Here is a 24,182-nt window from a genome sequence, read left to right as displayed (position 1 = left end):
AGTTTTGTTGTTTGGTTTTCATAAAAAATTATAGAAAATAATAATAATACTAATAATGTAAAATATTATTATAAATTTGATATTTATATTTCAAAAAGTAACTAACATATAACTCTAATATATAATATGTATATATTATTATTATTGAAGAAGAAAAGAAAATATATGGTTGTTGCATGTGCATAGTAACAATAGTGGAAAAGATAAAGGAAGTTATAACGGTAGGGGTATATTTGTCCAAAATATTATATTGTACAACTTTTATAGCATAATGTATAAAAAAAAACTTAACGGAAAAAACGGACATAAGTGAAGGGTATAACTTTCATTCACACTTATTATGTTTTTAGATTATTATTATTATTATTATTATTATTATACCCCATTTTGTATATCCATACCTAATTTTTGATGACTCGGTTCCCAACTTCCCATAAAACCACCAATATTATATTAATGAATTAATAAATATTAATAATATATAAATTATTCTTTTCAAATATAATTAATAATTAACATATATTTTTATTTACTTTTTTATATGTTAGAAAATTTAAATTTTAGTACTCAACTATTGTTGTATTGTTACATTTAATTTTTTAAAAAAATTTTGTCATATTACATCTTTAACTTTAATTTGTTTGCAACAATTAATATTGTTACATTTAGTCATATTTTTTAAAATTTGTCATATTATATTCTTAACTTTAATTTGTTTGCAACAGTGTCTTTTTACCTGATAATCATTAATATTAAATAATTAATTTTATCAAATCTCTCCCTAAACACTGCTAACACGATCCATTAAGACTCTGTTTGGCGGAGCTTATAGCTTATTTTAAGCTACTAATAAGCTATACGTTCTGTTGGGTAATGTTCTCAAAATAAGCTAGTAGCTTAAAATAAGAGCTTATTTTGAAAAAATTACTTTAGGTAGCTTTTCAAAAATAAGCTAGTAGCTTCTTAACTTTTTTCCATCTTTATCCTTATTATTTTAAATAAATGACATCATTTACCTACCCAATTAAAACTCTTTTGACGTTTTCGATTCGATCAATATGTTTCGTTGTAATTTTAGTTTGACTTTTGTGTTTGAACAATAATTTTTCTATGAACTAATTTTATGAATTATAAACATTTTATTTTTACTTTATATATTTTCAAATATATGTTCTTTATATTTTTATTAAAATATATTGATTTCATTATTTTTTATTTAAATATGTAAACAAACCTATTTAAATTTAAAACTATTTAAATTTTATGAAGATGTCCTTTTTAGTCTTTTTACATTTATTAACTTATTAAAAAACAAATTTACCAAACACTTTTAAGCATAACAGCTAGTTTAACACCTCTTCATATTTCAGTTTCGAGCTTATAACTTTTCAGCTTTCAGCTACCTTTTCAGTTAAGTTTGCCAAACATATCCTAAGTGGTTTCTCCCTACAAATCCTTTAACAAAACCACAACTGCCAAACAAGGCCAAAGTTTGTCCAATTTCAATATAATACTTTGCTTTGAATTAAAAGTAAACAATTCATTAACAATGCTAATTAATAAGATCAAACTGTTGAAACTAGCAAACTAATTCACCCTTGATGAAAGCAGCAATACAGTTGATAAGATCTTTGGCTTTCTCAGAATCTGGATTGATGATCTGAAAACAATGGTCCTCTCCTTGAACATCAACAACCTCAATTTCTCCTTTCCACCCACTCTTCTTCACAGCTTCCACGTACCGGAGAGTTATCTCTCTCAGCTCGTCTTTCTCCGCGACACAGATATGAAGCTTCGAACACCCCAGCCCGGACAAGCTCGGAGCATTTTCAGCCATCGGATTTACCATGGGGTTATCAATCCCTCCCTCCGCCGTCGGATAAACGAAATCCCAAAATTTACCCCGCGTGCTTTGCGCACCGCCCTTCGCATTCGACCCCCAGAAGTATGGGAAAGACAGCACCGCTCCCAAGAGTTTTGAGTTTTCTTTACCGGCTCTGATGGCGACGTTTTGGGCCATGTTTCCCCCGGAGCTATCGCCGCCGACAAAAATCTTCTCGAAGTCGCCGTGGTTAACCAACCACGGTTCTTTGACTGTAACGCGTTGATCTTGGTCGTCGATGCCGGCGTGGGAAATAACCCACCGAAGAGCTTCCCAGCAATCCTCGTAGCCGGCCGGGAGAGGGTGCTCCGGTGCGAGGCGGTATTCTACGGAAACTGCGATGGCGTTGGCTTTGGAAACTAAGATATTCAGATAGCGGTGGCTGTAGAAGGAGAAGGCGGACTCTAAGCAGAAGCCTCCGCCGTGATAGTAGACTAGGATGGGGAGTTTTTGGGCGGCGGTGGCGAGTTTTGGGAGGTAGACACGGGCAGAGATGTTGGGGGAAATGGTGAGGTCTTTGGAGGAGACGCCAGTGGCAGAGTCTTCCGGCGATGGCGTCGCGTGGGGGGAGTTGAAGAGGCGCTCAACTCGGCCGTCTTTGTAAACTCTGATGAACGGAGAAAAATCGACGGCTATATTATCATCATTAATGTTGCTATCAGCCATGACTTTGGTACTCTAGCAATGATCTCTGTGAAGAAGCAATTTAACGGGGAGTGCTGAAAAGTCAAGAGAAAAGTTCCAAGCATTGCACGGCTCTCACTTTTAATTTCATTGAATATAGGGAAATTAAAATTAAATAATTGTTGAACCATGAACCGGAACTTAGCCATAGTCATAGTAAAAATGATCAAACACTTATTTTGATAAATTGGTACGATTTGGTTCCAATTTCGATTTTGAACCGCCAATCAAAACTTATGTATTTATTTATTTTTTTTATAATTTTATTTTTTATTTAAAAATAGTCTAAATTTAACAATTATTTTATTTTATTTTTTCGGTTTTGAATCATAACCGTAACCGTCTATACTATTTAAATTCAATTGTTATAGTGTTCGATTAGGTTCGTATCGAACCGTGATCTTCCATATATATTAGTAACAATTGATTGGAGAATAAAAATAAATGAAATAGTTATTTTTAAGGGCTAAAATGTCAATTTAACATTACAAGGGAAAAAACTACCACTTTTAAAATAACTGAGGGGGGAAAACAACCACTTTAATAACACAAGGGGGAAAAGTGCTATAAGCATATAACATAGGGGGAAAAAGTAACATTTTCCCTTGAATATAATTACTAGACTTTGTTGGTTTGACTAAATCAAATTTAAGATATTTTCATGGAATAAAGTTAAATAAGTCACTCAACTTTACATCAAAATACAATTAAGTTATCAAACTCTAAAAAAAAAAAATACAATTAAATACTTGAACAATACAAACTCATGTAATTCAACTCAAAATAATTTGTTTAACTGAAAATATGCTGACGTGACAGTTACAGAATTTTAAAATAAAAATAGAGATCAAGCCATGACCAAATTAAAGACGAATATTTTGAAAAAATAAAAAAACTAGAGACGAAGCCATGGCCGGGGCGATCCCTTCGTCTCCGGCCAGGAGATGAAGAGACCTTTGTTTCCATGGCCAAAAGATGAAGAGACCATTGTTTCCATAGCCGGAGACTAAGAAGGTATGTTCGTCTTCGACTGGGAGACGAAGGTTCTTTGTTTCTTGCCATGGAAATGAAGAACCTCCGTCTCCAGTTTTGTTTTTAATTTAAAAAAATTATTTTTATTTAAAACTATTAAAAAATTATTTTTAAATTCGGTAACACTCACGTCAGCATATTTTCAAGTAAACAGATTTCAATTGCATTTTTTATTTGAGTTTGATGGCCTAATTGCATTTTGGTGACAAAATTTACTGTGGACAATGATCCAAAACGGTGTCGTTTCTTTTAATGATAAGAAATGGTACCCGTTCCATCTAATTAATTCTGTTTGTATAACATATTTAGTTTCATTTTATATACATTGTAGTTTCATTTCAGCACAACTAAAGTTTCATTTTGTTTCAGTTACAGTTTCATTTGACATTGTATATACAATAGTCTTACAATAGTCTTACTACAACTAAAGTATCATTTTGATATTAACTACAGTTTCATTTGACAATATACACTCAATATGTGAGACATGTTATTCAGTTTATTTTTATACATACTCTAGTTTCATTTTAGCAAAACTACCATTTTAGCAAAACTACAATATCATTTTAATTCAACTACAGTTTTATTTAACAATATACACTCAATATGTGAGACATGCTATTCAGCTTCATTTTATACATACTGCAGTTTCATTTTAGCACAACTAAAATATCATTTCAATTTAATTACAGTTTCATTTGATAATATAAACACAATATGCGAGACAAGTTATTCAGTTTTATTTTTAATACATTGTGGTTTCATTTTGTTCTAAACACACAAAAAGTATGGGATTTGTTAAAATTTAACGACTGCCGTTTTCAGACCATGGTCTACATAGGTCCACCGTATAACAACTGCATTTTGGTGTGCAGCTGAATGACCTATTTGACATTTTTTTTGAAAACCAACAAAACAGTTTTATTAAAGCAAATGTTCAATACACGAAGGAATAGAAACCATTTTGTGAGTGTCATACTTAACATTTATTCCTATTTTCTTTAAAAAGTAAAGGGGGAAGAAACACAAAAAGTTTATGAAATAACTTTGGTTAATATATACCGTATTTGATAGCAAATGGGGTTTTTTTGTCTTTTGATACAAAGGTGGAACTGTGGAAGTTAGGTTCGGAAAAATTTGTGATCCCAGGGAAATAATGAAAGAATTGCAAATTTCATTGATTATAATTAATTGATTTGTTGGTTTGAGTAAATCAAATTTAAAATATTTTCTTTAATAAGTAAATTTTTTGTGAAATTGTATAAATTTAAAAATATTTTAAATTAAACCTAACCAACACAAAAAGTTTATTAACTAGCTTTGGTGAATATATATTTGATAGCAAATGGGGTTTTTAATACAAAGGAGGGAATTAAGTTTAGGAAGATTTGTAATTTCATAAAAGAGAAATGATGTAAGAATTTTAATTTTCATTTCATTAATCTATGAAAATAGAATTACTCAAAATTTCAATTATAGCGTTTGACATATACATGAATTTTGAAAGTGAATAAGTAGTACTCCCTCTGTCCCATTTTATCTGTCCTACTTTCCTTTTTAGTTTGCTCCCATAATGTTGTCCACTTTCCTAAACTACACACCACTATCATTCTACTTTTCCAATTTTTCCCTTATGTTTATTCCATACTTTTATGTTAATTTATTGTACTTTGTACTATGTAATACTTGTTGTAGTCAAAATGATAAGACTATTTTTACTCATTTACATACTTCTCTACTCTTTATTTAACCAACCAAGATGCTCCGCAATTTTGTTCTTGAATTTTAATTTTTCATTCTTAATGAGCTAAATTAAGGAAAAAATGACGAAATCAATAACCGATATCGAATNGAAGGTATGTTCGTCTTCGACTGGGAGACGAAGGTTCTTTGTTTCTTGCCATGGAAATGAAGAACCTCCGTCTCCAGTTTTGTTTTTAATTTAAAAAAATTATTTTTATTTAAAACTATTAAAAAATTATTTTTAAATTCGGTAACACTCACGTCAGCATATTTTCAAGTAAACAGATTTCAATTGCATTTTTTATTTGAGTTTGATGGCCTAATTGCATTTTGGTGACAAAATTTACTGTGGACAATGATCCAAAACGGTGTCGTTTCTTTTAATGATAAGAAATGGTACCCGTTCCATCTAATTAATTCTGTTTGTATAACATATTTAGTTTCATTTTATATACATTGTAGTTTCATTTCAGCACAACTAAAGTTTCATTTTGTTTCAGTTACAGTTTCATTTGACATTGTATATACAATAGTCTTACAATAGTCTTACTACAACTAAAGTATCATTTTGATATTAACTACAGTTTCATTTGACAATATACACTCAATATGTGAGACATGTTATTCAGTTTATTTTTATACATACTCTAGTTTCATTTTAGCAAAACTACCATTTTAGCAAAACTACAATATCATTTTAATTCAACTACAGTTTTATTTAACAATATACACTCAATATGTGAGACATGCTATTCAGCTTCATTTTATACATACTGCAGTTTCATTTTAGCACAACTAAAATATCATTTCAATTTAATTACAGTTTCATTTGATAATATAAACACAATATGCGAGACAAGTTATTCAGTTTTATTTTTAATACATTGTGGTTTCATTTTGTTCTAAACACACAAAAAGTATGGGATTTGTTAAAATTTAACGACTGCCGTTTTCAGACCATGGTCTACATAGGTCCACCGTATAACAACTGCATTTTGGTGTGCAGCTGAATGACCTATTTGACATTTTTTTTGAAAACCAACAAAACAGTTTTATTAAAGCAAATGTTCAATACACGAAGGAATAGAAACCATTTTGTGAGTGTCATACTTAACATTTATTCCTATTTTCTTTAAAAAGTAAAGGGGGAAGAAACACAAAAAGTTTATGAAATAACTTTGGTTAATATATACCGTATTTGATAGCAAATGGGGTTTTTTTGTCTTTTGATACAAAGGTGGAACTGTGGAAGTTAGGTTCGGAAAAATTTGTGATCCCAGGGAAATAATGAAAGAATTGCAAATTTCATTGATTATAATTAATTGATTTGTTGGTTTGAGTAAATCAAATTTAAAATATTTTCTTTAATAAGTAAATTTTTTGTGAAATTGTATAAATTTAAAAATATTTTAAATTAAACCTAACCAACACAAAAAGTTTATTAACTAGCTTTGGTGAATATATATTTGATAGCAAATGGGGTTTTTAATACAAAGGAGGGAATTAAGTTTAGGAAGATTTGTAATTTCATAAAAGAGAAATGATGTAAGAATTTTAATTTTCATTTCATTAATCTATGAAAATAGAATTACTCAAAATTTCAATTATAGCGTTTGACATATACATGAATTTTGAAAGTGAATAAGTAGTACTCCCTCTGTCCCATTTTATCTGTCCTACTTTCCTTTTTAGTTTGCTCCCATAATGTTGTCCACTTTCCTAAACTACACACCACTATCATTCTACTTTTCCAATTTTTCCCTTATGTTTATTCCATACTTTTATGTTAATTTATTGTACTTTGTACTATGTAATACTTGTTGTAGTCAAAATGATAAGACTATTTTTACTCATTTACATACTTCTCTACTCTTTATTTAACCAACCAAGATGCTCCGCAATTTTGTTCTTGAATTTTAATTTTTCATTCTTAATGAGCTAAATTAAGGAAAAAATGACGAAATCAATAACCGATATCGACTAAATTAAGGAAAAAATGACGAAATCAATAACCGATATCGAATCCATTTTTTTTTCGGTCAATTATAAAAATGACGAAATCAATAACCGATATCGAATCGTCAATTATAAAAATGACGAAATCAATAACCGATATCGAATCGATAACTTTTTTTTTTGTTTTTGGTCAATTATAAAAATAGCGAAATCAATAACCGATATCGAATCGATATTTTATTTTTTTTTTGTTTTTGGTCAATTATAAAAATGACGAAACCAATAACCGATCTCGAATAATCAATTTTTTTTGGTCAATTATAAAAATGACGAAATCAATAACCGATATCGAACCGATATCGAATCGATAAATTTTTTGGTCAATTATAAAAATGACGAAATGAATAACCGATCTTGAATAATCGATAAACTTTTTTTTTTGGTCAATTATAAAAATGACGAAATCAATAACCGATATCGAATAATCGGTAAAAGTTTTTTTGTTTTTGGTCAATTATAGAAATGAAGAAATCAATAACCGCTATCGAATAATCAATACGGAGTAAATTTTTTTTTGTTTTGTTTTTGGTCAATTATAAAAATGACGAAATCAATAACCAATATCGAATCGATATTTTTTTGGTCAATTACAAAAATGACGAAACCAATAACCGATCTCAAATAATCGATAAATTTTTTTTGGCCAATTATAAAAATGACGAAATCAATAACCGATATCGAATTGATAAATTTTTTTTCTTTGGTCAATTATAAAAATGATGAAATCAATAACCGATCTCGAATAATCGATAATGAAATAAAGGCAACAAGCTGTACTCAAATCTTAAGGGAAAAAAGAAGTTAAAATCAAACATATAGATCTCTGTCATTCTCATCAACAAGAAACTTAGTAAAAACAACAAACTCTACTCAAATTTTTCTAGCTCTGTAATCATCTACATACTCAAACACCCCAATGTACCCGTGTTTTTGCATAACGAAAAGAAACTTAACAACAAAGAAGATGACACTGAAAATCACGCGGAGTTTTTTTTTTTTTTTGATAGCGTTGGATTCATGGCTGTGTGCCACAAGACTGCATACAGACACAACAACTGTCTGTTGGAAATCTCCCAGCAAATCAGAAAATCTGTGCTGTACCTCCCTAACTTAGTGTACATGCTCTTGAGAGCATCATCAACACTAAAACTCTCACCATTTTTTTTAACAAAAATTCCAAACAAAATCAGTAAGTCATTAATGACCATAGTTCAAATCAGTAAGTCATTAATTAGCTCAAAATATTCTTAAAAAGAGTATTCAATTTCTAAGTATTCCATTGACTTAGAAAAAAAAAACACAAAATGTACTAAGTCATTAATCACCATAGTTCCATATTACAATTACTCCATAGTCCTGCTAGATATTTAAACACAAAATAAAACACTGACAATGCAGGTTATAAAATTTACATCAAAATATACTACTCCTTACTTTTGCAATGATAACCACAAAATACAAAATGTACATCAAACATTAATGTTGAAGGCTTGAAATTGCTTCATTTAAAACTTCCATGTCACAGGAGATGGTGGTAGGTAGTCGACCTTCTCGTTCCAACTTTTGCTTATTTATGTGTGGAATCTTGTAATTGTTCCCTCCAAACCTTTTCATGACTTCAACCATGCATAGTTGTAGAGTCAAAAAAACATTACTTAGACTTTCTATTGATATATCATCAAAAGCCTTTTGAGTAGCAACAACAAGTTCATCAACATTACGTGGGGCTTCTTGATATTGCAAAGACTGAATAGCTCTAAAAAAGCCAAGATCTAGCACATTCATGTCCGGGCTATTTGGAGGTTGACATGTTAAGCGAATGTCAAAGCCATCTTTTTGGGCAGCCTCAAGAAATTCAGCATCATTTACACTAATATGTGGCCTTGCATTGTCTTGTTGAATAAATATAGACTTTGAACTACTAAGTGACCATTTTGCCCGTATTGCAGGCAATACATAATCAATCAACCATTTCCTAGTAACTTCTTTATTTACAGATTCAATTGGCTTAGTTACTAACGTTCCGGCTTCTCGATTTTTACTCCTACGCTTAGCTGCTTCCTTATAAATAAATGGGAATATTCCAATTTTTCCATCAAACATTTCATTTCTCCCTGAATCAAATCGTGGCCGGGCAACAGCACATAGAAACATCACTTTGGCTATAAACTTTTTACTTTTACAAGTACGGTATGGTTCATCTTCACCGGGCAATAGGTAATATTTTTGAGAAGATTTAGAGAGGAAGAACCATTTTTCATCTATATGAACACGATCATACATATCTATGAAAGATGGATTATGTGGAGGTGAATTCGAATCAATCATAGATATGCAAAATTGTAATCTAACCTTTCGATTCTCCTCTGTTAATAATGGCTTTATAGCATTTGAGTGTGACTTCAAGGATCCTTCTTTTACTCTTCTATGCAGACTTGTCTTTGACATATTTAGCGCAGTAGCCATTGACCGAATTGTTGTACGACGATTCAAAGGAATTCTGGAAACTTCATCAGGACTAATCTGAATCCTTTTTCTGCCAACATTTCCTGTCAAGTTCAAAGAAGTATCAACCGGCACACCATGTTTAACACAATCAATCCCCTTTTTCCATATTCGACTAACCGTCCTTGTAGAAACAGAGTATATACTTGCAACATCTCTAATTGCTCCATGTCTTACTTTTCCTTCAACATTGTAATTCAATAAAGCTTCAAATATAATCTTTCTTTTATCATTAGGCACTCTCCTAACAAACTTGGATATTTGAATTTTATCATTAGGCACTCTCCTAACAAACTTGGATATTTGAAAATCATTAGGATTATCTTCCTCTAAAACTTCCATTAAGAAAACAAAAAAAAAAAACTAAAGATGTACAGAAGAGTTTTCTAAAGAATATTGTAAAAGAAGTTAGAGTACTACTCTGTATTTTTGCAAAGGTGAATACACTAGTTAGAGTACTACTCTGTATTTTTGCAAAGGTGAATACACTGTCATTTTATTGACTGGTAAAATAAAGAATACTCCATATTTTAATCCTTAATTGTCAAATCAATTTTTGGCGCAAAAAATTACCGCTATTTTTTCACAAAATCTGATTCTTCTTCTATATAAGTAGAGAGTGAAAACAAAGATCAATGTGATAGTCCAAATTTACCAAATAAAATATTCTTTCTAGAATTTTTAAAAAAAAAAAAAAGAGCACTCTGTACCAGTAAGAAATTAAGTATTGCATATTAGGGATCCAAAAAAAAAAAAACAACGAGTAGAAATTATCTTGAAAATTACTCCGTATAACAAATTTTACAAAAAATAAACCTTAGATAATGTTAAAAAGACCAACCTTTTTCTTCAATTGAATCGAAGGTTGTCATTGCTCAAGGTTCCCATTAATGGTTGAAAGCTCCTAATTTTTGAAGAAAGCATCGAACTCCATCAATTTTCGGAAGAAGAAAACTCATTGAGATTTTGCTAGATTTACCAGGGACTCCATTTTTGTAGAGGTGAGAAAGAAGAAGTGAAAGAGGAGAAAGGAAGTTAGACATTGAAGTGGACAGCAGGGAAGGAAAGGAGAGAGAAAGACTTAGGACAAATGAGTTGCTTTTTCCAAGAAAGTACAAGTGAGTTAGATGTAATGAAGAATTGTCAGATCATCACATGGTAAGTTGGGGGCAAAATAGGAAAACTCATATTCTTTTCCTTGTTTCCTAAAACTCCGTGTAAAAACAAAGTAAGACATATATTTCGGGACGGAGGGAGTATGTTTTTACTCACAAATAAAGTCTAATAATCAATCAACCCTAAATTACACAGAAGCAAATGTAACTACTTAATACTAAGTCGTTATGGTACCAAAAAGGGGAGTTATTCAACTTTAGTGTTATTGAAGCAATTACCCTTACAAATTCTTTGTACATTTTGATCTGTTCAACTCACAAATTTCATTATAAATTTAGTTATTGAAAAGACTAAATTCAGCCATAGCAAAAGATATACTCCGTAATAAAAAGTGTCTTGCTAGTATGTCAACATAAATCGCATTTACTAATTTGTATGTTGATCTTTAATTTTTTACCTATACATGATCTTCAACACAAATCATTGAATAGCTTTGCAAGAGGAAAATGAAAACGTAAAACAGAATGCTTTTACAAATTTTCTGAAAAATGTGATCGAAATACTCCCAAACTATCTTCTCACCATTTATAATGATTCCATATTCATAAGGAAAAGAATTATGGCAAACTAATCCCATATAAAAATCTTATTCGCAGTCATACCAAATACTAACTCATCCAATAAATTCAAACACTATAACTTAGCTTAACAATCAACAATATTCAGAAATCAAATGCGGCGTACAAATAACAAACCTAGTAGCAGTAGTAGATGATTGAATGTGTATCATCATAGTAGTTTAGGAATTGAAGCCTCCCTCGTGCTGGAGACTGCAGCATGTTGTTTCTCTTCTTGACTGACAGCTTTTACTTCCTCTAAAGCAGTAAAGCAGGCTCGGCTAGAGCATCGCGGTCCTTTTTCATCTCTAGTTCAAATTCCTTTGCTGCCTGCAATTGCAATATATATTGATAATCTTCAGAACAAATGTAAAGTTAGTCACTTGTGGAACTACAAATTGCATTCTTTTTGGAGTCAAAGCCCAAAGGAATAAAGTTCTACAGAGAATTAGTCACCATAGTGTCATTCTTCCACATTAGGTTTCCCAGCTTACGCTAGACTAATCCTGAGCCCCCAGAACCCCTGCCCAAGGGCCTCAGTCAGTCCTTAGTTTCCACCCCTGCCTGTACTTTGCACCGCGGGTCCCCCATGTCTTCAGTGGGAATCAATTTTTTTCCATGTGGTTAGTACTTAGTAGTTCTTGATTGCACATAGTAAGACACCTACCTAGTGAGGCTCCAAGAACTAAAACAAGTACTCTTGATCAGAAATTTCCTAATCAGATTTTCATGTGTAATCATAAAAAAGCTGATGAAGTTAAAGCTAGAAACTCACACCTCTTACCTATTAACATATATATTTTGATTGCCTAAACCCCTATCCTTGAGAATATACCATTCTTCAAATTTGAAAGAAACATAGCCCCAAAGGTTTTGTGATCAAGCGGCGTAGCTGTGGTCCTCCCAAGTGAAAGGTACATGTTCGATACCCAGTGGGGGGCGGCTTCAGTAGGAATTGGTCCAAATTGCTTAATGTTGTTTGTACACTTTTACATTAATTTTAGGTCTTCTGACTCAAAAGCTTTAAACTTTTCCAACTCCCTTTCTAATTGGTCTGATGCCCAAAATTAAAATTAAAATTTTTAATTAAAAAAAAAAAAGATTTGTTGGAAGCTCTTGAAGGTCTTGCCAATAGTGCGGCCGACTTCTGGCACGGATGCATAGGTGGCTAGAAACAAAAAGTAAGAGGATTAAAAGTGGTTGATTTAAAAGTTGAGGACTAAAAGTGGCGGTGCCATCAAAGTCGGAGGACTAAAAGTGGTTGATTTAGAAGTTGATGACTAAAAGTGGCGGTGCCATCAAAGTCGGGGGACCTCCACTGGTATTTACTCCCCTACTTGTACTCTCTCGTACAAAAATTTGATGTTGACACTTTTCTTGGGACCCACAGGAAGAAGTTAACCTATCATATCTTGCCATGTCAAGGAGTACAAGTGAGGGAGTATAAAATGGGAGTCCATGTAGTAAAACTCTAAATGAATTGGTTATTGCACTCAACATTGGATTCTTGCGGCCTTCACTAAGTTTAGTCAACTTGCAGATTTCTACCACGTGCTAAATTTTGGCAAACATTTTAAGGAAAAGGTTACAAATAAGCCATCGAACTCAAATTGTCGACAGTAGCCGAAATTTTTTGCCAGTCACCAGAAAAGTCGCCGCTTAATTGCTTTGTTTTTCTGAGTTCAGTGATTTATTTGAGTTCGATGGCTTAATTGCTAATTCCCAAATAGTTTGATAACTTATTTGTACCTTTTCCCAAAATTTTAACATAGAAGTCTGTCTCTAGTTAATGCACAGATAACACGATTCACATTTCAGATTTCACAAATGACTTAACAAAAGAGAAATTCAAATTAACAAAAGTAAAAGCAATTTATTTCACATCATCTGCAATCAAATCAAACTCATCGTTCCCGAAATCACTCCACAAGGCATACACCACTTGTTGCACGTCCATTTCCACATCAATTACATCCACCTGCAATTCCTTAAGTCAACTAAGAACGCAGTTTTCCTAACCTCCACTACCTCCGCCTCACAAACAGTAAAGATACCCTTCCAAAAGCACACTTAGAGCATCTATATTAGAAGATATTGAGAATTTTTGGTACAGGAGCTGCCTACATAGATGAGACTTGAGAGAGAACCAAAGTGAGAGAGAGAGAGAGAGAGACCTCCTGCAATTCATGGTTTTTGACATAGTAATGCCAGTCACGGATTTGGATGGGGAGCTACGCCAGTCGCGCCTGACGCACGGCTAACAGTTGTTTTTTTTTCCTTTTTAAATATGATTTATTTTTTTTCCTCCTTCTCATTTTCTCTTTCCTAATCACACTTACAAAAACTCCTCAAAAATCACAAAATAACATCACTACTAAGGATGCTCTTAGTAGCTACAAATGAACCCCATGCATCACGTAAGATCCAACCAAAATCTATGGTAAAGGTAGACGTTGGCACAACTATCAAGGATGATATTTAGCCAAACAAGTAAAGCTACTTTGGGCCGAGGAGAGTAAGTGCTATATTATAAGGACAAGTTTCACACAACAGTTGGACAAAAGTTTACACTTGTCAAATATTGACAAATTATTTTATTAGCATGTTGGTAATTTGAATTTGTTTCCCTCCAATGGCTAGATTCATCATCTTGCTATAAATATGAATAATGTTGAAAGAAAATCAACCTTGGGTTGATCGATTGTTTGTAGATCTCTTCACGAGGAGTATAAAGAGGATGAGTAGCAAGCGTGGTGAAATTTTGTGAAATATTTACAAACTTAGTGGTGGCTTTGTGATAAAAGAAAAAGAAATAAAAAATAGTATTTTTTTTCCAGTTGATATTTGTGAAGTACAAAGTTACTAGTGAAAATTCCTTCAGGTAGATTGGGGAAAAGTCTCATTTTACTTTTTTGTTTCCAACATTCTCGAACAGCTATAAAATTCTTGTCTCATTTTACTTTAAGCTTATTTACTTTACTTGTTGATATCTGCTATTTGTACAATTATTCACCCCTTATTCTAGTTGTTTTGAAGGTTATTTTCTGTATCCTAGTGAAATTGGGAATTGTTTGTGTGTTATATTGTCCAAGTGCTGAATTATCTACAAGGAACAACAAAGGAAGAATATTGGAGCATTTTGGACAAGTTCTGGAAGAAAAGGGAATTACAAGGAAGAATACAAGTTGGAAAAGAATTGGAAGTTGCCTAATGGGCCAAGGCCCATCTACCTCCTATATATTTGACCTATTCTCTACAATTGAAAAGGTTCCCTTTACAGAGTTCTGAACCCTAGTTTTTAGTTTATATTTTCCCCAGCATAGTTTAGACTAGTTTACATTAGATTATTTTCTTTCAAGATTGGAATCAAAGATTGAAGATTGTATTTGTTCTTTATCAGTTAAGTTCTCTTATTCCTCTATTACTTTCTTGCAATGTTTATGGTTATTAATTATTGCTTTGTTTTGTTTACTCCCATCATGCGGGAGTAGTTCGTTTATGGGTTTGGATTAGGGATCCATTGTTAATCTTGATGTTCAATTGGTAATTAATTGCATAAAGGGATTGAATCTCTTACCTAGGGTTTATGTTGATTTGGGGATTTCTTTCTACTTGTTATTGATTGATGGCCACAATTAATTGCTAGTCTAGGAGAGGGATTCATTACAACGAAAGTTGGATGGAGACCTCGAGCCTTACCAATTTCAACCTAATTTTCCTGCTATGAAAGTAGAGGTAATTTTGGGGGCTTACAATGCTTAGGTGTTTAAGGTTATAATTGATGCATCACGACAGTGGGGCAATTTTAGCCTAATTCTTGTTATTGATTACGAAGGTAGCTGACTTGAATTCTTCAGTGCATTGCCCATAAATCCCTTGGTTAATTATTCTTTCCCTAATCCTGAATTGGTTGGAACATCAAGGTTACAATCCCCCTAATCTGGCCCATACCTTTATCATACAGTTTACACCTTAATCAATTGTTTTCTTTTATTCCACATCATTCAGTCTTTGTTGCTTGGATTCTATTAAATTCATATACTCTAGTGCCTGGTAATTCACACAATTACGTGCCATAGCCCCAATCCTCAGCGGAACGACAATTCACACCCTTTTTACACTCATCATTTGTGCTCATCACTTGTATTATTTACTTTGTCTATTTTTGTATGTGTGACTAATAATTTTTGAAAATTTATTTTATGCTATATACAAAATTTTGACTACTTAATTAAGAGTTCAACATAACCACCTTTACTAGTATTCAGAAATTAACTTAATTTACATCTGTGTTCAGTTGAATTATCATGATTTACATCCTTCCAAATAATGCTTTGTCGGGCTGGGGCGTGGGGGGCCCTTGGGATTGGGGATTCAACATTTTGGGAGGAGAGAAATTAACTTAATTAGTCAAAATTTCCAAGGCCATGTTTGATAACATAGCTGATAAGCTAATTTTAGTTGGTTTGACTGGTCGGCTACTTTAAGTGTTTGATAAAATAATTTATTAAATTAGCTTATTGGGGCAATAAGCCAAAATCTGAAAAACTAAGAGTAGAGGTCGTTAACCAAAATGGAAAAATGGAGGATTTTCTGGACAACATAGAATTAGAGAGGTGGAAGAATGAAAAATGGAAAACTTGTTTAAAATTATATCTCCAATTGTCTAACTCCTCTCCATTCTCCAAATTCATGTATATTTTTGGAGAAACGAGGTTTGGACTTCTCCAAATGGAGTGGAAAATTGGATGTTTCAAAAAAAAAAAAAAAAAAAACTCTTCTTTTCCTCTTTTTTTTTTTTGATAACTTTTCTTTTCCTTCTTAAGTTTGTTTCTTCGTCTGATTTCTTTTCATCCTTAAGTATGCTTGTTCTTCTCATCATTATCATCATTATCATCATTATCATTATCATCATCACCACCACCATTATGATTATCATTATCATTATCGTTATCGTTGTTGTTGTTGTTGTTGTTGTTGTTGTTACTTTTGGTAGTTAAGTTTGCTTGTTCTTTTCCTTTTTGTTATTACTCGTATATTACCCGTGCGTTGCACGGACTAAAGATTTAAAATATTATAATTATGCTATGTTGTTAAAAATTATTTATGTTGTTACATTTTATATATAAAAAGGAAATATGAAATTTATCCATTTATAAAGTATAGCCAAAAGCCCTTCACTCCTACATTTAATGTTGTATTTATAGTTTAGGGGACAAGTTCCGGGCTCCAAGCATGGCGGGCACTTGGAGCGCATACATCAGGCTCTAGTCGAGCGAGGTTAGGACTATACACATGGGGCGAGATGTTCCTTACCCTAGAAATGCACGGACGCATGGTGACCAGGCCGACCACTTAAGGTCGGGATAAGAACTGCCCGTGCCATTTTGGTCGGCTCAGATCGGGCTGCGGTCCAGCCTGCAGACTTAGACCGATGGGCCGTACTCCTCTAATCCCCAATGGGTATTCCCTATCACTACTGTATCACACCTAACATCAAATTTCAAAGCTGAAAAAGCTGTAATCGTCATTGTAGATTGAACTTGCAGAAGATCAATCAAGGACATACAATGAACCCTCCATCTCCTTTGATGCGTGTTCTAGAATAGAAGTGGCTATAATCATTCAAATGACAATATAGGATAAAGCTGCTTCAAAGAACCCAATGATGGTCAGATGTTCATCCCTGTTGATCAAAGAAGGTAAAAAATACACCCTCTAAAGCAATTTCAATTTGAGCTGGTACTCCCTCACCATTCTATAAATGCTCTGTGGTTCTATGTTCTCATAACCATACAGAACTAGTTGTAAAATTTTCTAAAGCTTGATTCGGTTACCTTCTAAATAATTTTTTAAAAGAAAACAATCCGGATTCGGATTGTGATGATTAAGTATGAGGATTTTCAACCCATTCACATCCTCCTCAAGCACTATCCTATTAAGCCCTCCAATAAATTCGAGAGGATCTAATGCCTAGTACAGCATGAGATCTCTCTTAGCTCCATTTGTTCTTGATGACTCACATCTGGCAATATAAGCATATCAGAGCTAGGATCAGAGCATATAAGAGCTTGTTATTATATTACTATTTAATTTTTTCATTTATTTTTTTTTTACTTTTTCCCTTCAAGATAAATTTAAAAAATGGGTAATATTATATAAAACAAATTTAAAAAATTTAAAAATGGTAGTGAAGCTTCAGAAAAACGTACATCTGCCTGTTTAAAGAAAAAAAAAACCTAGATCTATGATTAAGTTAATTTGTTGGTTAGATTATTACAGTTAATCATAGATACTGTGTTTTTGGACTTCAAATTCAAGAAATTCATACAGATTATCTTCAAGTTTAGTGCTAAATTACATGAATTAGATAAACAAACTAAATTTATTATATGTTGAATATGGTTTCTAGATTAGTGATATTCTGAGAGTGGTTAGTTGAATATGATTTCTAGATTAGTGATATTCTGAGAGTGGTAAGCAAGATTCAACGAGATGGTAATAGAGAGAGAAATAGAGAGAACATCGGAAGTCTGAAAATGGTGAGGGGTGAGCTGTAGATGTCGAGAGGATGAGGATAAGGATAGACATACAGCCATACGGGTCTAGAGCCTTCATCATATATATATATATATATATATATATATATATATATATATATATATATATATATATATATTACATAATGCACCCAGCACACCGTATGTAATGTATATATTACACGTAGCAACACATTCACGCTACACATTCATCCAGTAGGTTACACAGATTTGGGAGTCTTTGGTTCACTGTCCCATTTATATTATTATTATTATTATTATTACTATTATTATTATTATTATTGTGGTCCACAGATATTATTATTATTGTGTATTTCCTCTTGCAGTGTATTTGAACTCATCATTATTTAGTATTGATCAGACATCAATATTAAATGTTGTCTTGAAGGAAGATGAATTTCATTGTTTGGTTGGTGGAAAAAAATTACTGGGAATACTAATTTTGTTGTTTGGTTGGATTTAGAATTGTAAAGAATAATGAGTATAAAGACCTATATGCCCCTATAAATTAAGAAAATTAATAAAAATTAACAAATGACACATAAGGTAAAATAGTCCATCCATACCACTTTTTCTTCACGTCCTCCATAGAACCAAGGATTTTGTTTTCCTCAAATTTGAGAAATTCATTTTCCAATAAACCAAACATCCACAAACCATATTTTCCTCCATTCTAAGGAAAACAATTTCTATGGAAAAAAATTTCCACCCAACCAAACATCCCTTAGTATTGGAATTGTGAGTTTTTATAATGTAAGTTGTATTAAGTTGGACCATATTACACCCTTACTTCTTTCTCCCCTGTTCTAACCTGTTGAAGCTGTTAGAAACATGCCACCTTTGGAAACATCCAGCCGTGAGCTTGTTATATTTTAATAGTGCAGAGAAATATTGGGGAAGAAATTGCTCGAAATGGCCACTTGAACTATTATTCTAAAAAGTATTCCGTCATTTTTATAATGTTATTAGACATATTAATACACGGTACCAATAAACTCATTTGTTTTTTTATGACTCACATCTCGTAGTAAATCAGAGCATATCAGAGCTAATCAGAGCATCTTAAAGCTAGGATTAGAACATATCAGAACAATTGCTAAGATCAGAGCATATCAGAAAAGTTAGTTGTGATTCTATTAACTGTTCAACTTTTTTTTTTCACTTCAAGATAAATGCTTTTTCAAATAGCATTATATAAAACTAGTATCTGACCCGTGCGATGCACGGTAATAATTTTTGGCATTTTAATAGTTGAAAATTATAGTATAATAATGAAAGTAAAAAAAACGTTACAGATAGTATTGGAAAAAAAAAAGATACAAACTATTTCATTCAATAATCAATAGTTCCATTATTACAAATTGTTGAAAATCTCTTTATATACAACATTTTTTGTTGTAGTAAGCGACCCCCCATTTACTTCACAAATCAAGACTTTTAACCACTTGGACTACTTACTCTTGAAACTGCAACATACATTTGGTTATGATTAAACACCAGTTTTTTCAAGAATAACCCAACATGTGCTAATGTTTGACCTTGACTTTTGTTTATTGTCATTGCATACGAAAACATCAAAGGAAATTGTTTCCTTTAAAATTTGAATGGTATTCTTGGATCTGAAGGAGTCAATAACATACGTGGAACTAAAACTTTGGTCCCTACATTAGGTCCGCACAAAATCTTAGTTTCTATCACACGATCAGCCAATTTAGTAACTATCAATCGAGTACCATTACAAAGCCATAATGAATGGTCAATGTTTCTTAACAAAATCACTGAAGAGCCTACCTTGAGCGTTAGGCAATGGTTTGGAATACCTGATGATTTGATGCTATTCAAAAATTCAGGTGTATGCATGTTTGAGAACATATCAACATTTGAATCTGATTTGCACACAAAATCGCAACTCAGATATGTTTTACCTTCAACTTCATTCATATCATTCATATACTGATTGATGATGTCAACTAGGGATGGCAATTCAACCCGCCCCCGATGGGGAAAATCGATCCCCGCCCCGACGGGGACGGGTTCGGGGATTTTTTTCAGGGAACGGGGGCGGGGATGGGGGAATTTTCCAATCCCCGCCGGGGACGGGGACGGGGACGGGGAGGGCATTCCCCGCCCCGACCCCGACCCCGATCCCCGATCCCCGACCCCGTCCCCGAATCCCCGTTAAATATTATATAATATATAATATAAAATATATATTTATAATATAATATATATAATATTAATAGTAAAACTTAAAAAGTGAAAACAACTCCCAGTAAACCCCAGCATAGCAATTTCCTGTTTACTTGATGATAGCTTGAGCAATTTCCTGTTTAATTGAATTTCGCATGCAATATATGCTGAAGAGTTGGCTACTTTGCTATAGTAAAAGACGAACTGCAAAAAATTTGCATTTTCCAACTAAATTCACATTGCAACTCTATGCATTTTAATTCTGTATTTCAAATTTTTAACACTGCTCATCTCTTGGTCTCTATGTATTTTAATTATTTATTTCTCTATGTGTTATTTAATTTAATCCTGTTAGTGTAGTGGTTTTGCTATTGTTGCTGAATATGTGAGAATATATGTTGTCAATATTAACTTATTAAGTGATGAATACGATGTGATTGATGTCAAATTATGTCACATACTCACATTATGCTAGAAACAATATTAATAACATAACAAATTTTTTTAATTGACATAATTCAAAAAATCCCCGCGAAGACGGGGATGGGGAATAACGGGGCGGGGACGGGGAATGGGGAGAGGTTTCGGGGAAGGGGACGGGGACCCCATTCCCCGCCCCCGCCCCGCCCCGTTGCCATCCCTAGTGTCAACCACATCCAAATTAGGGGCAAGTATTGCTCAGTGCTGAAGAATTGTGTGATCGTAATTTCCATTACGAAATAAAGGAAATGTACTATCCACTATTGTTGCAATCGGATCATCCCCACAATGTAAAAGATTCTGGCTAGGTATAGTTATATCACAATCCACGTCATTTGCTTCCCCTAAAACACCGTCACCAATATCTGCTATCCACTTGGAGAAATTTTCTATTTCACGTAAATCATAATCTTCTTGTAGGTTTTGCAATCGAAGATTTTTTGTTAACTTCATCACTCTACAATTCTTCCACAAATAAGATGAGTTAATTGTTGCTCCGAAAATATGTTGCCTTGTCCCTTTTGGAATTACAGGAAGTATTTGTCTAAAGTCCCCACCAAGAACAACGGTTTTGCCCCCAAAAGTCATCCCTGCACTTCCTGGATTATGAAATCTTAACAAAAATCTCATGCTCTTGTCCAATGCTTCAAAGTAATGTTTGTGCATCATTGGAGCTTCGTCCCAAATGATAAGACTACACCGCACAATTAATCCTGCCAATTGACTTCCTTGTTTAATGTTGCATGTGGAGTCTTCATTTATGTTGATTGGAATGACAAATGTTGAGTGTGTTGTACGTCCGCCTGGAATCAATAACGATGCTATACAGCGCTCTCCAAAGAAATGCCTTTCCTGTCCCACCGTAACCATATACAAAAAATAATCCTCCAGCCTTTGGCTCAACATCACCAAGAATTGTGTTATAGATGTTTTGTAGTTCATCCGTTAGTTGCCGAACTAATTCTTCATTCTCAACTCTTTGAGCTTGGCAATCATAGGACAACTCTTCATATATTAGCCTATTAGATGTCATCCGAGTTTCATTGTTGTTGGGTATTGGCATATTAGGGAAGTCTTGCAATCTTCTACCCCAAAGGGATAACAATTCTTCTATCTCATTCAGCGCATAATTCTTTTTATCTGCTTCATTCACAATTAGCCCTGAAGATTGGAAGCATGAAATTTATTGAAGGACAATTCTATTTATTTGTGCGTTGTAATAATTAATATAATATTAGCTAGCAAATCAATAATATACAGAAATACGAACCTAGATTGTAAGCTTTCTTATGTTATACTGGCCATCGTCAGCCAAGTGATGCCATACCGCCTCCCATACCATCTCAGGCTTTGAAATTGAGTTAGAGGTAAGTAGCGTTACAAACAATTTTCTTAGAGCATGAGCAAATGCCCATTCACTTGCTTCATTAATAACATCAACATATTCTCGGTCATCGTCTAACAAATCGAGCGCATAACATGCTTCCTTATAAGATTCATATTGTTGACCGTGAACATTTCTCAAATCTTCAAAGCATGTAGCCCCACGGATGGTGTTTAGTAAACATCTTAGGTAATATATTTCCTCGGTGCCTGGTGGTACATAGAAAACTCTCTCAATGGCAAAACCTTTTTTGCGCGGATGCCATTGTCTTACATCTTTTTTCCACACAAATTTGTTTGGCATTTCAGCATAGGTTAAACACCTTGCATCTGGGTATTTCTTATTGCATTCAAACCATTCAAGAAACATGCTATGTGCAACAGTCAGGCGGTTAATAAGATCATCCATTGCATTATCGTCTCCAAAAACCACTATTTGTTGACAAGGTAAATGAAAACTCAAACGCTCTACAGAAGGATTTTTATGCTGAATCTCAAATCCAAAGATGCGCCATGCAGCCTCACATGGGGAGATATACCTACAGTCGTAATACATGTTTATCTCATCCACAACTTTGACGCCATCATCATCTACATTTGCCTTGTAAAATTCTGCAGTCACCCTATCATGACCTTTGTTAACGTATTTGAACAAATACTTTATTGAGCGTGACTGAGTACACCACTCAACATTAATATGAGCCATGTACTTTAACAAAAGGTGCCGATTATGCGGGACCACGTATCTATTGTCACGTCGTCAGTATACTGGGCAACCCTCTTCATCAAAGCTTGACTTGTCAACAAATTTCTTGGGGAAAAACTTCGAACACTTTCCAGCTACCATACACGGTGAATTTGACCTTGCAACACCACATGGACCGTGAATCTTATACTCAGCAACGACCTTGTAATAGTCTGGGTCCAATTGTTGATTTGGAATTTCAACTGAGATAATAGCGTCCAAATCATGAACTTCACCGGCGGTAGCATCCTGGTCGAGGAAAAGTAGGATGTGACATGTGGCAATCCTCTCTTTTGGAACTCAATTGTATATATAACTGTAATACATACAAATATACATTAGCCTTGTCATTAACATTATATCATATAAAAAAAAAAATCTACGACGACAATATACCTGATCTAACATTTCCAAAAAGCTTGTATTTCTTACAATCATTTAATAAGTCATCCAACTTAATCTTGAAAGCCCTAGTGAGGATATCTGCTCTGTCTTATGCTGCTAAGTTATTTTTGTTAAGGTATCGTTCAATCTCCGGCCACTTGGGATTGCACGTGAATGTAATAAAGAGGTTTGGGTACCCAATCCATCGGCATATAGCCATTGCATCCTGGTAGTTTTGAATCATGTAACGTGCACCACCCGTAAAGCTAGAAAGTAAGATGACCCTACGACCTTGAGCAGCAGGGTTAACTTCACCACGGGTCAAAGCATCAGTCAAGCAGTTGTAAGTTTCACAACTTAAACTCTTTTGATGTGTCCTTATATACTTCAGTCTCCCACACTCAACCATTGTATAGCCATCCACTATGAATTGTTGTAGTAGCCTCCTAGAATAAAGCAGCGTTGAGGTTTCCATCAAACGCTCATGTAGACGAAATGTAAAATACTCTCTTGGGGTAATTCTTTGTTTACACCGATTTCCATTACCTCTTGGAATATTAAACGGGATATCATCCCAGTACCCATCCTCTCCATACGGGAACAATAAGGGGTATGGTAAGGGTAAGTATGCTGGGTTTAGTTTGTTTATTCTCTTCAACCCTCCTCCATGACTTTCAACCAAGATATCGCGTTCACCCATACTTGGGTCGAGATCCCCAACTATCAAAAGCCGCAACTTCTGATACTGATGGTAAATTGTAAGTTCTCGCCTCTTTATTTCGCTTCCCCAACAATTTGATCTTCACTTCTACACAGGGGTTATTATCTATTTCATCTCTCAACAT

General features: G+C 33.4%; 4 protein-coding genes across 4 annotated transcripts; all 4 read right to left on the bottom strand.

Moving 5' to 3' along the window:
• Nucleotides 1-1,473: 1,473 nt before the first annotated feature.
• On the bottom strand, nt 1,474-2,589 carry LOC116017017 (2-hydroxyisoflavanone dehydratase-like). The gene has a single exon (XM_031257521.1). It carries the CDS (start codon nt 2,546-2,548, stop codon nt 1,580-1,582), a length of 969 nt encoding a protein of 322 aa, XP_031113381.1. The 5' UTR covers nt 2,549-2,589; the 3' UTR covers nt 1,474-1,579.
• A 6,244-nt stretch (nt 2,590-8,833) lies between these two features.
• On the bottom strand, nt 8,834-10,176 carry LOC116015901. The gene is made up of 2 exons (XM_031256066.1): nt 10,158-10,176; nt 8,834-10,044 (listed from the first exon to the last, which is right to left on the bottom strand). Exons 1-2 carry the CDS (start codon nt 10,174-10,176, stop codon nt 8,834-8,836), a joined length of 1,230 nt encoding a protein of 409 aa, XP_031111926.1.
• A 10,847-nt stretch (nt 10,177-21,023) lies between these two features.
• On the bottom strand, nt 21,024-21,491 carry LOC116015900. Its single transcript, XM_031256065.1, has one exon. It carries the CDS (start codon nt 21,489-21,491, stop codon nt 21,024-21,026), a length of 468 nt encoding a protein of 155 aa, XP_031111925.1.
• Nucleotides 21,492-21,579: 88 nt separating this feature from the next.
• On the bottom strand, nt 21,580-23,361 carry LOC116015899. The gene is made up of 4 exons (XM_031256064.1): nt 23,350-23,361; nt 22,978-23,202; nt 22,128-22,881; nt 21,580-21,986 (listed from the first exon to the last, which is right to left on the bottom strand). Exons 1-4 carry the CDS (start codon nt 23,359-23,361, stop codon nt 21,580-21,582), a joined length of 1,398 nt encoding a protein of 465 aa, XP_031111924.1.
• Nucleotides 23,362-24,182: the final 821 nt, after the last annotated feature.

The sequence above is a fragment of the Ipomoea triloba genome, chromosome 4 (assembly GCF_003576645.1).
Source record: "Ipomoea triloba cultivar NCNSP0323 chromosome 4, ASM357664v1".
Classification (NCBI taxonomy): Eukaryota; Viridiplantae; Streptophyta; class Magnoliopsida; order Solanales; family Convolvulaceae; genus Ipomoea; species Ipomoea triloba.
The sequence above is the reverse complement of the archived record's forward strand: the minus strand, read 5'-3'. Positions and strand labels throughout refer to the sequence as shown.